General features: G+C 35.5%; 2 protein-coding genes across 5 annotated transcripts in view; one reads left to right on the plus strand and one right to left on the minus strand.

The window, feature by feature from the left end:
- Positions 1–14,858, plus strand: part of LOC118733120 (cAMP-specific 3',5'-cyclic phosphodiesterase-like) — a 192,203-nt gene that overhangs the window by 93,364 nt on the left and 83,981 nt on the right. For 3 of the 4 annotated variants that reach the window (XM_036462351.1, XM_036462352.1, XM_036462353.1), the window contains exon 2: positions 2,162–3,715. The exons of the other annotated variant lie outside the window; for it this stretch is intronic. In XM_036462351.1, the coding sequence (XP_036318244.1) occupies positions 2,382–3,715 (1,334 nt within the window). In that variant the 5' untranslated portion in view covers positions 2,162–2,381. The remainder of the gene's footprint in view (positions 1–2,161; positions 3,716–14,858) is intronic. 4 annotated transcript variants of the gene reach the window in all.
- Positions 8,336–9,772, minus strand: LOC118733123 (katanin p60 ATPase-containing subunit A-like 2). Its single transcript, XM_036462357.1, has one exon. The coding sequence runs from the start codon at positions 9,770–9,772 to the stop codon at positions 8,336–8,338; it is 1,437 nt and encodes a 478-aa protein (XP_036318250.1).

The raw sequence follows: 14,858 nt of genomic DNA on the forward strand, positions 1-14,858 counted from the left end.
GAAAGTGCTTCCGAAAGTTCAAAATTTCAAAATTTCGTGGATTTTGCAAACTTATTTTTTGAACATCGCAAACACTAGTATTTTAAAAATTTGAAAAATAACAAAATACACCTTTTTGAAATTTAAAAAATCGTAAAAGCAAAAGGCTCATTTTTTTACCAAACTAAAAATCCTGAAATTTTCAGGAAGGCGTGTTTTTAAGATATGAATTTTTAAATTATGAAAAAGAAATTGTTTCCAAAATCAAAATTAAGTGTAAATGTAAATGAAATAAAATGTTTCTATCATAACTTTATTTAGATTTTGCAAACAATTTTTTTTTCCAAATTTCAAAAAGTCATATCTTTAAAGAACCCTCTTGAAAATTTTTGGGTTTTTTAAGTTCAGTCTGAGGTATTGTATACAAAAAAATTGCGCCAAAACTTTTAAAAAGTTTTTGCTTTAACTATTTTTTTAATTTCAAATTTTTGTAATTTTTTTATTTTACATTTCTTTTGTATACCTTTTCTCTATAACCTCAAGTATCACCTTTAAAACGGGATCAGAGTCATTTTTTTAACTACAGTTATTTTTGAGTTATTAAAAAAAAATTTTAAATTGCGGAAATTATCAAATTTAGAATTTTGTATATCTGTCGAAAAAAAATTAATTTTCTTCCTTTGGCGGGACTTCGTTTTATGATAAAAGAAAAGTTCTGGCCAAAATTCAGCCAAGTCAAATATGGGGCGATTCCAATCACTGCAATGCATTAGCCGATTTGACATGGATTGACTCTTTGTGCCCTCTCCCACCTTACAATATCTTATCTATTCCTCGCCCCTCTTCAGAAATTTATTGGGTTATTGGCGACCTGACTTCCCGATACTGCACCGCATGGACGCGCTCAGTTTTCCCCTCTCTAGTCTTTTGAGAAGGACTAAAATTGGGCGAATAGGTATGTGTGATTTAGTTTGGGACCTATGTATTATCAATGAATAACACAAATACCTTCCTCTAGGTGTACGATATGTATGTATGCCCAGCAATAACTAGCTTTAAACAATCGTAGCAGAGGATCAATGATGCTAAAGAAAAATGCAATTACTCCTGCTGCTTTGAAGGGCTCGAAAGACGATACCGCCCACCCTACTTCGCCCCTGTCAAGGGTGCAGCCAGATTTTCTATGACACTTCACTCGAGGGAACCTGAGTTCCGAGAAGATAGGGCTCATCTTATCATGCTCCACCGAAGAGCCTTTGAAATGCGCATGAAGTACATGGTTATTCAAAGCCTCGTTGTTCGTGAAGACTCCATCTTGGCTAGACTCGTTTCATAAAATTTCATGCAAACAGAAGTCCTCAAGCAGCACCTTTTTTGACTCCCTTGCTGCCTCGATGAATCACTTTTTGAGCGTCTAATAATTTTGTTATAGTCAGTGAGAGCAGCCGTTTACTTATCCCTTTTGAAAAGCTTTCTGACCTGCTTCCGCCTCTATGTTTAACATCTACTTTTTCAATTAATATTTGCAATATGTAGTTCTCTTTTAGGAGCTCAATATCCAACATAATCATCCGAAAAAAAATCCAACTTTTATTATATCTGCAGTGCGTTGCTAGAAACCGCTTCACTAAATATCTATCGCTAAATATCTAAAACTGAATAACCTATGGGCCTGAAAATATGCAAAGCGAAAGCCGAAGGGGTTTCCCTGAAGGCGTTGTATATTTTTAGACACAAGCCTTAATCATAAAGAGATTGTTTAGCGACAGAAATTTAGCGTGACGATTTCTAGAATTCCATTGCTTAGTTATTTTGCTATAAAAGTTCCAAAAATTACAAAACGTGGTTTTTGGCACTTTTCATCCCAGGTATCTCGAAAGCTAGAGCCAATTGAATAATTTAAAAGCCAGGTACTTAATCTACTAAAAACTACCTCTACGAATCAGCTGTCAAAAGCTCTGCCGTAAAAATTTTATGCCAGTGTTATATGTGGCATTTGTTCGAAAACCTTGAATCATGCTTTTCTGGCTTATGGAACAAGAAAAACAAAACTAAGTCAGAACAACAACGTTGGGTTTTTATGCTTCGATCAATTTTAAGCAATTCCAGTAGAGTTAAATTCGCGTGGCTTGCCCTACAGTGTGCAACATACATTCATAATATAATATACTTTACAAACTAGCAATAAGTCGGCGAGTGAGGGCCTTATGTAACCTTTTTACCATTAAGCAGTGAAGTGAATCAACACAAGTGAGGAACATTGCAATACAACTTTGATATCCCTAAACAATACCCTAAAACGATAGCCTAAAACAATAAAGAAAACACAATAACAGGAAAACAAAACAAAAATAATATTCTCCAAGTAGTGACTAGTGATAACGAAAAATGCTCCAACGGCTATGATTGCCACACTATTCATCTTCTTTGCATTTATACGTGCGTTTCCCTGGCGGAGACGCCGACCACGTCCAATAATACTCCCACCAGCTGCAACGCCGCAATCGCCAGTCCCTTTGCAATCAACGGCAACCAGCCCAACACAATCCCACCCATCAGCAGCAACAACAAGTGTGCCAACAACAACACCTCCACCAAACGAATACAGTGCAAAATCATCGACGTTAACAACGCTCACGAACGGTACTGCAGTGGCGAATGAACAGCATGAACACAGCACAATCATCAGCAACCAAACCTACGATGCTGCAAAAACGGTAGCAGTCGCTGATGACTTGGAGGAGACACCGCGGCGCTCTTCCGTTCAGCAGGCGCGTCGCAAATCCTCCAAGTCAATAAAATATCACGAAGTTACGTTTAGTGGTAGTGTCGGTGGCGGCGAAAGCGATGATAACGAACATGAAACACCGCATACTACGCGACGCAGTTCGTCGCACCACAAACCGCATCATCAGCTACACCAGCAGCACCATCATCACCACCAACAACAACAGCAACAACAACGCCAACAACATTTGTTGCAACATCAACAAACTCTAAGCGCCGCATCACGTCCCACCTCACCGGATAGTCATAGCTCTGCGTCACACTATCGTTCGCTCAGCAGCGGTCATAGTGGGCGCACGAGAAACTCCACCGATTACGAAACTGCCAGCAGTGAGTTGTACAATAGCGCCAAGTCGCATGTGGATGCAACGGCGGAAGGTGCGGATGACGGTGATATTGGTGGCGGTGGTGTTAGTGGCACGAATGGCCAAGTGCATAGTTCCATCGCCATCGTCACACGCAGCATTGCTGGCGGACGACGTTTTCCACCGCGACGCGCCGCTACAGTTGCCACCGATACGCTGGGCACTGACGACGAAGGCGCCGGCACTGATGCGCACTATGAAGACGCCGAAGAGGCGGCCGATGATGATCGCGATCCGGATTCGTATGATCGTGAAACAGAGGAGTTCTATAGTAATATACAGGATGCTGTGGGTCCGCCGGGTACGCGCAGTAAACGCTCATCACTTTTCTCGCGCTCCGATTCTTCGGCTACGACGACTTCATCGAGCGGCGGTGGCACTTTCATGGGCGGTAAGCGACGTTCGACCGCATCGATTATTTCGTCGTCCATGTGCTCCGACGTTATACCAATCGATCGGCGCAGCTCAACGGCCACCGAGTATAGTGTACGTTCGGCGTCGGGTCAACGGCGCTCGAGTGGGCGTATACGCCGTTACATATCACGCATGACGATAGCGGGCGCGCGACGACGCACAACTGGCAGGTAGTACTAATTTATTAATGTGTTTAATAATTTTTTATATACTAGGGGCATTCTAACCCATTTCGGACTCTATTTGGCTTTTTGATCTCCGACTTTTTTTCATAATTTTCTATGTACCAATTGAGAGATTTCACCTTGAATTTATCGTTCGAAATTTTATAGAAATACGTTTTGAAACTTTTTTTTGATTTTATATTTCAAAAATGTTTCGAAAATGAAAAGTTTTAAATGAAAAATAGTTTCATTTGGCCCTTTTTCGCAAAGCTATAGGCATTCAAAAGGGAGCAATTTTTTCAAAAATCGATGTCTAGAAAACAAAAAATATTCAAAAGAATTCGGGAGGCCTCTTCTAATTGGTACAATAACATAAAAAATTACCCAAAAATCGGAAGTGCAAAATCCAATGGTGTTCGAATTGGCTGAAATGTCCCATCGATATACGTTCATACATATAAAATAATATATTTGGTAATTATTATTTTCTGTTTAGCTTATTTTGAAGAGTGTGAACAACATAACAGCTCCTATATTTTTATAAGAACCTACATACATACATATATACATATGTCAACAGCTAAATGAGTTTTAAAAATTATCGCTTTTCTTAATAACTACTAAAAAAAACTTCAAACCCATTTCTAATCGATACATTCAAAAATTATTAATGCTCGATATGTTAATATGTACATACATATATATATCGATGCAATTCTTGATAATTGCATTAATGTGCGTTAGGGTGGTACATGTGAAAAAATAGGATTGTTCTATACCGAAAAAATACACCCTATTTTTTTTTTTGTTTTGAAGTAAAAAAATATTTAGAGGTCGCTCAAAGCGCCCAAAGTTTTCCATGTATTTTGTAGGGGCAAAAAAACACTTTTCGTAGAAATGGTATAAAATAGTTAAAAATCAATATCTTTCTACCAGAAAACTCTGTTTATCTGCCGGAGATTCCCAATAATAATACCCAATTGTTTATTAAACCATTTTTTCAGCGCAATTATGATTTATAGGTTCGCCAAAAACCCACAAAAACCCCGAAAAATGCAAAGGGGCGACCAATAAATAATCGTTACCATTACAACATGGTTAAGTAAACAATTAGATATTATTATTGAAAGTCTACTGAAGAGAACCAGAGTTTTCCGAAAAATATTGATTTTCAAGAATTCTATACCATTTCTACGAAATACTTTATTTTTCCCATATAAAATTACATGGAAAACTTTGAGCGACCTCTAAATATATTTTGAATTCAAAATAAAAAATAGGGGTATACTTTTTTCCGATATAGAACAATCCTAGGGGGTGAGAGCATTACAATTCCGACCACCCTAACGTGCATTCACTATTGTCAATACATTGTCCATAATTTCTCGTCGTATTTATCGATTTTATTTATTGATTTATTCGACAACGTGTTTATTATTTTCGACTGTGGTCGACATATATATATATATATCTATCAATACTATTGTCAATAATTGATTTATCGACATATTTGTCGATATATATCTTAGACAAAGTACTCAGTATTTTCGACTTTCGTCGAAACATTTATTTACATATCAATCTCAGTATCAATATAACGTCAGACTAATTTTTAATTCATTTATCGGCATATTTATCGGTAGTATCGAAAATGAACTTATTGATATCGATATATTTACCAACATATGTATTTATATATCACGCCCCTTTTTAATGCATCATTGCAGTCGTTTTTGGTGAATTTTTCGATATACATGCCTATCGATATCTGTGACAATAAGCTTGTATACAATAATTCCGATTTAATAATTGGTATATTGACCTATAATGTGTGTATGTCAATATTATTGGCGTTGTATATATCGTTTTATGTATCGTTGTCGATATATTTGCGATACGAACTGCGTTTTTCAATATCCTTATTCTAATTTACATCCCTAGACTTATCGATTATCCCTCAACGCAGTTTTCTGTTTATTATCCATGCGGTTGTTCACGTAGACTTGCTGTCATCGATATACATATAAGTTTATCGATATTAATACCAATAAAATTGTAGACGATTATCTCTAAATATTAATATATTAACCTATTACAGGCAGCTGTCAATATTATTGTCGATGTATTTATCGATATATGTAGATATACATCGTTAACGATAGATATGTTATACCAATATCTACATTGTCGACATTTTTGTAGATATATTTATTAAAATTTACAACTGTAGTTTTATCGATTATTCCTCAAACCTGTCATCGATATATTTTCAAAGTAGATGTGTTTATCGATATACATATATCGTTGCCCATGTATTTGTGATACAAATATTGACACTTTCGGCAGTGTCTTAGATATCGTTATCTACATTTATATCGATAAACTTATCGATCAGATTCTCAACCTCGTCATCGATGCGATTTTTCCTGTAAACTAATAAGTTTTCGCGCTTTACAAAGACGAGCTTTCACTCTACCAAAATCAGAGAATTACCACATCAAACGCATACTTATAGAAAAACCCAAACCAACTTGCAATCGCTGCTTCATCATTTGCAATACTATTTCGTACGAAAATGTAATCATATAATGAATATAAATTTCCCTTAGAATGTCTACAGCAACTCAAACGCATTCTCAATGCAGTTAGCCTTTCGTATGTGTTTTAAATAGAATTGCTCGCAAATAACGTTTCAAAATTTCAAAAGGACGTTACCTTAAGTATCCGAAACATTTACAAAGTCATTCAAGTGTGACTCAAATGGGTACCTAACGATGTTTGCGGCACATTGATTGCTCTTTGGCAACACATTTTATTATCGCGTTGATGATACGCGTCAACTCGCTGTGTACATATGTATGTACATTCTAAACTTTGCCCACCTAACTAAATGTTCGCTTGAAAGTGTGAGTGGGTGAGTGGGTGAGTGTTAGTCACCACAGCACTGATGTGCACATGTGAATTGAATTGAAAACAATTTCGGCGCAAAATTTTCGTAATTTACATACATTTTGTGAAGTTTAGTTACACTTATGTACACATGTATATACATATTCACATATATATAAATATGTATATGAGAAACTATGTACTTATACAAATGTGAATACGGGCAAGTGTAACTACATATATGGATGGGGAGAGTGTGGAAATGCGGGACACGCTGCGAATTTATGCATAAAAGTTATGAAACACAGGCATACCAACTTTACTCAGCGGCAGAAAAGCGGAGTATGTGTGGCATGCGAAAGTTTAAATTGCCAACATTTATTGACTTTAGCCTTGTAAGCATACACCTCCACCAAAGGAAACGCATACATATGTTTGGTAATAGTCTACATACATATGTATGTTTGTATGTATGTGTGATCCCCTTATGGGCAACCACAGAATTCTGAAGTTCATAAACTTCCTGGTGTAGCCGGTTTGTCTTTTCTGCGTCGAGAATAAGTAAGTAACCAAAATATTTGACTGCGCTTTTTATTTAATGCCCTCAACGAGATGAAATAAGTTCTCTTCGAAGTTGTGTAATGAAAAACAAACGACAAATGATCTAAATATGTTTTTGAGCATACTTTAAGTTTTTGATATGCTGATTGCTCATTCATTAAAATTTTCAAGAATTAAATTTATAAAACTTATTGGAAACGTACACCTACCATGGGCTTAGTTGCCGCCTGGCCAGCTGAGTCCTGGTGCTTTGTGTACCATATAGCTTACGGCCTCCTTAATTTCAAACGCTTGCCGCCTGAAATACGCTTGCATAGCTGTTTGTTATTTTATAAAACAAAAAATATTTAATAATTCCAGTGCAATGTAGAACAACAATTTGTGTACTAAATGAATGAGAAATTTCTGTAAAATAAAATGAATTTTTTTTTTTTGGTTCACATGGACGAATGGATATTGAAAATGGTCTTTTAATTATATTTATTTTTAAGCTAATGTCGTTAGAAGAACATTTAACATGTAATTTTTTCAAAAATAAATATTGCAAATTTTTAAGGATGTTCGAGGATAAAATTTTAAAAGGACATTTCCAATACTTATTCGTGCTTTTGTAACAAAAAAAAAAATAATGTTTTTCAATTCCATTGAATTTTTTTCTTTTACTTGATACCAATATTTGAATTCCACATTGCACAAAATTTTTTAAAATAATTTATTGAATAAATCATATCTCTGAAATTTCTAACAGCCAATTTCACGCAAGCAGTTTAAGTGAAAAATGATTTTAATTTTTTGAATTTTATACGGAAATTGGCAGAAAATAAAAAATCATTTTCCATTTAAATTGCTGGTGAAACTCGAAGTCAAAGAGAAATACTAAAAACGCAATTTTCTTAGTTTCGTAAGGATATTTTTTTTGTGTAAAATTTACTGGCACACAGTTTAATCGGAGTGATTGGAGCTTAATTGGTAATTTTCTGTCTATAACCGTTACTTAAAATGGGCGAAAAACTGAAAATCGCAAATGCTATAAAACTTCAAAAAGTTACTTACAGTAAAATTAATAAAATTCTCACCGCGCCGCTCTTCTTAGCATAAAAACCATTTATTAAACCACAATTACATAAAATACAATAATTTTGCAACCAATTCTAAAAACCCACAAAATCCACCCACCTACGAGCCATGCTCTTGCTGCCACAGCTGATGGCGTTTCATCAGCTTCACGCTCAATGGTTTGATTTGCTCAAATGCGCGCTGCAACGGCACATCCGGCTCTGCCTTTGCATCACGCTTGCTCGCATGCGTCACACGTCTAACCATTTGCATTGCGATCTCCTTACATGCCAAGCGTATTTCATCGCCCGTGAAATGCTCCGAAATACGCACCAACAACTCCATCTCCTCCTTTGACACCGCCAACATAATCGGCAGCTGCTTACCGATGAGTATTGCGCGTTCCACTGGGTTGGGCAGCTGCACCAAAAGTTTCTTTTCGAATCGCCTGAGGAAAGCATCATCGATTTCCCAAGGCAAATTGCTGCTGGCCAACACAAAAACGCCACCCATTTGCTGTTCCATGCCATCCAGCAGCTGTAACAGTTCGTTCTTGAAACGTTTCGAGGACTCGTGATCGCTGGGTCGATCGCGGCATGAAGTCAAACCCTCAATTTCATCAAAGAAAATGATGGAAGGCGCATGTTTGTGCGCCATGTGGAAGAGTATGCGCATTATTTTCTCCGATTCACCGCGCCATTTCGAGACCACCACGCTGCTGGTCACATTGAAGAAAGTCACCTGTTGGCGCGTTTCGGCATAGAGTATTTTGGCCAGCAGCGTTTTGCCACTGCCGGGCGGTCCATGCAGCAGCACAGATTTCCACGGACGTAAGCCGTTCACAAATAGTTGTGGATACTTTAGTGGCGTAACCACCGCCTCCTTGATAATCTCCACCGCACTCGCATTGCCGCACATATCCGCCCAGCTAAGTTTCAAATCGTCGCGCATTATTGTCGTCTTCACGAGATCGGCCAAATTATGCCAATCCTGTTGGCTAAGCAATCCGTCAGCGCTAGCGGAGTGCTCAATTTGCTGCAGGCGTGTAAGCGCTTCATTTCGATTCTCCTCAGCGACTACACCACTAAGGACTGCTGTGTGATTCGTAGTGCCGCCACCTTCTGCACAATTGGCCGTCGCTTTTAATATCTCCACTCTCTTTATAGTCAATTCCAAATCACCTGGCGCTAGAACTGGAGCTGGCAGCGGTTCACTTGGTGGCACTTCGCCGTGTGCTGCATTTGTGGTGGCCGTAGGAGAACTTTTCGTTTTAGATTTACGCTTAGCATCCAGTTCCAGCTTCACACTGGGCTTCAACTTTCGCACTATCTTCGGATACTTGCCAAATTTTAAGTGATAATAACTAGCGTATTCCAAATAAATGGCGTCCAAGTCGATGTTGTCGCAAAGTTCGTATTCATCTGCCGGCAGCCGCGCTTCATTCTTCAGAGCCTCAGCGGACTGGTAGAAGCCGTGGTCAGCGAGAAAACGTTGAGTGAGAAATAATAGGTTTCGGCGTCGCGCTGTGGCATTGCGTATATCATCTTCTTTTGACATTTTTAAAGTGTTGAAAAAATAAATAAATTTTAATGTCTATACTGACAATTTTTAAGAAATTGTTTAGACTTTGTTATTTGCCGTTTTATCAGTCTTTTGTGTGGTAAATAATATGTTCGAGTGCGCAATACGCAAATCTTCGCCACTGTTGTTTGTTTGTTGAGGGTCTACTGGTGAAAGTTACTTATGGCAACCCAAGGAATGCCGGTGGAGACCATGGCGCCATGGATGGAGACTATAAATAGAGAATTCTATTTATTGCCAAGGTAACTTGAATAAACAAATAAATACTGGGGTTGAACACAGGCCTGGAAAGGGTAGGGAGGGGTGATGGGGTAGAGGGTGTTTCCCCCCAGGCCTGGATTTTTCGCCGGCTTGTGTTATGTTGAAAGATAAAAATATTTTGCTAATTTGATAGATTTGATTTTTGATGGAAGTTAATTCACGTTCCTGGATGTTATGTATGAATTAGCCTCCATGGAATTTGTTTCTGCTCAGCGTGGAAATTAAGTCTAAAATAAACTTCACGGGCTCGCTCAAGTTTGCATTTCCCACAGGGATCTTTTAGACTGAGCCTGCTTATTAGTTTTTGGGCGCGTCAATAGCCTACAGCAAATGTAGAAAATAAACCGCATTATTGACTAGCTATTTGTGTTTTATGGCACATAAAGGATGTGATTAATATTTTGCACAATGTTTGCGCATAGCAATAAACTAAGTAAAGAAAGCTTTTACAGCCTATTAAAAATTGCTTATTTCAAAAATTTTCCATTACATGCGCATTATATGGTTTTTACATGTAATACCATTGATATGCATGCCGATAATCATGAATTTAAATTTAAAAAAAAAAATAAAATCATTAGACAGCGAAAAAAATGCAAAAAAATTACATGTTATAAGTACACGAATCAATTGAAATGCAACATGAAAACTAATTAAATGGTTCAATCAGCGGGCTCAATAACATTTGACGTACGCGCATGCATAGAGCAGCTGTTGCTCATCAATTTTGATCGCATGTATGTAAATGGTTTTTAGTTTTGTTTTATTAGTTCGCTATAATATAAATTAGTGTACACATGTATTTGTGTTTTTTTTTTTCTCCTTTTTTGTGTAATGATTTTGTGTTTGCTCCTATTAGTTAGACCACATTTGCATACATTAATTTTAATTGCGCATAAATATGAAGGACGCAATAAAATTGTGAAAAATTAAATAGAAAAAAATTTTAAAAAAATATTTATTAAAATGAGCATTCAGTGGTGAAGAAAAGTGTGCTTTCAGATGAGAAAAAACAAAAATTAATCATAGATAATGGCATTTTAAATGCATAAAAAAACTAACCTATTATAAAGTTAATTCAAAGATATTCGCTTACTTTTTTAAAATTAGTCTAAAACAGCGCCAGGCATCCAGTAGAATCGCGAGGCTGTGTGTCCTAAGTATTCATGTGTATTTTTCCTGGTACTGATCTAAAAGCTAAAATATTAAATTAAAAAATTTAGGAAATAAGTGAATTTTACTACATGCTAAACCGCGAACCGCAACGGTTATTAGGTAGGTTAATAAAAATCATAATATAAGCATTTAAAATAACTTTTTTCGTTCAAAAGCCTTTATTTTATGTTTTGTCATGACCGTTCTATTAAGATTTAACTTTTTTAAATCCTAGAATTTTTAAAACGTTCATAAAAATGTAGTCCCCTTAATAACGGTTAAAATTGAGCGAAAAAAAAATCCAAAAAAAAACGATTATTTTTTATCACACAAAATTAAAACAATAAAGCCGCGATCAAATTTGACGTAAAAAAACATTCAAAATTTTTAAATAAAGTGGTATTTAATGGTTATTTTTTCGGTTTATGTTCTAAAAAAAATACATTTTTTTTTTGTTTACGACTTTTCAGTATTTAATTTTTTTATTTAATTTATTTTATTTTTTATTTGGTTGAAGTCGCGAGTTTAATAAATCCGATTAGAACTTATGCGCGCCGTTTTAAAATATTGTTTATTTATTTAAATTATTTAATTTTTATGTTATTTCTGTGCCTCACTTATATTAAAACACAACTTCATGCAATCTATATATTAAGATCTCTAAATTAAAAAAAAAAATAATAATATTAATATACATAAGTGTATGCAAACATACGTACATATGTATATACCTATACATATGTACCAGGGATGAAAAAGTAGGTACAATTGTACCTTTTTCCGACGTTTGATGACTTAAAGGTACATTAGGTACAGTCACTAGATTTTAGGTACAATCATCTTTTGATCAGATGCATTATTAGTTTTTTTCCTTTACCGTGCTAATATATTTACTTGTAGGTACAGGAGAAGTTTCGGTTTTATTTTGAAGAATAAACAATTCTAGAGAAAAGTGGTCAAAAGGAAGACATAGAAAAAAACATATTATGTATTATCTTAAACATTTTACATTGAATTTAGAGCAGGCACTACGAAAAATTAACACTTTACTTAGCTTCGTAATTTTTTTCTATTAATTTTAATGCTTATTTTCACAAAGTCAAATCCAGTGGCATTTGCAGTCAAATGAGTGAAATGGGACTAAAAACTGACCTTGGTTTGATTTAGATCAGAATAGGCCTTCATTGTCAAATGGGACTAAAAAATGGTCTTTGGTTTGGTTTAGATCAGAATAGGCCTTCAGGCGTGTACATGCGCTGCTAAGGCGGCTACTTGTAAGTTTTCGGCCCATAATATCAACGATAAAGGTAGGGATAAAGGAAAGAAAGTTGTGTCAAAATAAGTGAAAAAATTTTGTTGTCAAAATATTACATTGTGAAAACTAGCCTTTATTCATCCATACAGTTCAGTGTCTAGGATGTCTTCAAATTTCATATTTTTAGATGAGAACTACAGTTAAATATTTGACCCATACTCGCTTTTGTATTTCTGGAAATATATTTAAAATGCTTTCGAAGTTACTTATGGCACATTGATTATATTCTCTAGATTTGCTGCACCTATCAAAAGGAATCGGATAAATTAGCAGACTTCCTGTTGTTTAATAAAAAGCTGGATAAAGAAGTATACTTCGCAAAGTGTGTTTTTTTTGCCTTTTTCGCCAATATTTTTCAGTAGTCAAAATTAGACAAAAACAATGCTTCTCCGATTCCCAATAGACTATAGTCTATAGATATAGGCTCAGTTGAAAAACCTAATAACGTTTAAAGTACATATATCTTTTGTATTTATGTTTCAAATAAAATTTATAAAAAAAAATACAAATGAATGATGTAACTTTTTTTAGGTACAATCTGTCTCATTTAGGTGCATTTATTTTGTGATATTAGGTACAATCTGAAATTTCCATTTTTCATCACTGATATGTACTATATTTGAAAAAACTCACCTCAATTTGCTGCCCACAATTGCTAGTCCATAAATCACAATAAAGCTAATGAGACAAGTTTACTTGTTTTCCTTTTAATTTGCACACAAAATTCAATTGTGCATTACAGTGTTGAAAATAAAATAGCAAATACCCTTGCAAAAATGAAATATGAAAATACCGATGTGAACAGCAATAAAGGCAAGCTAAAGCCGAAACAAGCGGAAATTGGCAACAAACATTACTCATCAATCCCGAAAATTTTCATGAAAAACAAGTGTATGTATGTATGTATGTATGTGGCATGCCGCATGCCACATGCATAGCGATGACCTCAACAAACACCATGACCATTAAAAGTGCATTCATTCTCTAACAAGAATTTAATACATTTCCCCAAAAATAATTAACAATAATTAATGTTAAAATAGTTAGTGCGTTTAAGCGTTGCCCGCACTGTCCGCTTTGTGGCTGATGTCCGTTGGTATGCATAGATTTTGCAGTAGAACTCGTGGTTGCTGTTCTAGATAATTTTATTAGCTGACATTTTTGGCAAAGCATAGTTTTAGAATAGGGGTATTCACGACCCGGTGGCTGCTGTCTAGCGTGGTGCATAGATGGCACGATTGTTGTTGTCTCTTGTGTTCAAACAACAATAAAATTAGCCAATCATGCTATTTATGCCATCTATGCGCCATCCACCGGATCGTGAATACCCCTAATGTACATATGTAGGCATGTACGTAAGTATATTTGTTTGTGCGAAAAACTACATACGTGTATGCATATACATATGTATGACTGTTATTCTTTTGGCCAATCAATAGTTCCCAACAAATGAAGTGTTACATTGGCCTACGCCCAAAATGCTTTTGCCACTCTCTTACCGTTCATATTGCGGGCGAATAGCCAATGAGTCAAACTCTAACCCTTTAACGATATACATACATATGTACTAATATACATATAGCATTGAAGGAGAATGCGCAAAAAAAAAACTAATTATCCAATTTGGCGCTTTGGGAACTATGTGGCTAACGAATTGGGCGTTGGCCACGACTGAAGTGGAATCGTTGGGTTGTAACATTTATGACCAAAATGAAAAATCTTTAACCTAACCAGATAAAATAAAACACTAAAAAAAATAATTTTTTTAATCTATACATATACTAACAGGCCGATGTTTGTACATTAAAGATACTATTAAAGAAAAATTAATATGTGGAGTGTTTATTAGAGCAAGAGCAGCCAAATCAATAATTTTTAGAATTTTTTTTGTCTGTATGTTTGTAAGCGCAACACTCGAAAACCATTGCATGGAATTGAATGCAGTTTTCAGTGATGTATTGCTAGAGGCCTTATTTGAAATATAGAAAAAGTAGAGAGTTGCCACCTGTTTTAAACTTTCAGTTTAAGTAAATTGATAATATAAAGTAAATAATGCAATTTGTCTGCCAAAAGTAAGAGGTTTACGAAGGCTTACAGCCAAAAACATTTTTGTGGAAGGTTGCCATCTGTTCGAAAATTTTAATTTAATTTAATTGATAAGATAAATTAAATATTGCAACATGGGTATCAAACTAAATAGGTTCAGAAAATTTTACCGCAGAAAATATTTTATAGGGTTGCCACCTGTTTGAGAAATATTACAATACGGGTATCAAACTAAAGAATGTTTACTGTCGAAAATATGTTTCTTACTTAATAAATGTTAAGAGA

This window comes from Rhagoletis pomonella, unplaced genomic scaffold (assembly GCF_013731165.1).
Source record: "Rhagoletis pomonella isolate Grant_MI unplaced genomic scaffold, Rhpom_1.0 Rhpom_scaffold_00002, whole genome shotgun sequence".
NCBI classification, from domain to species: Eukaryota; Metazoa; Arthropoda; class Insecta; order Diptera; family Tephritidae; genus Rhagoletis; species Rhagoletis pomonella.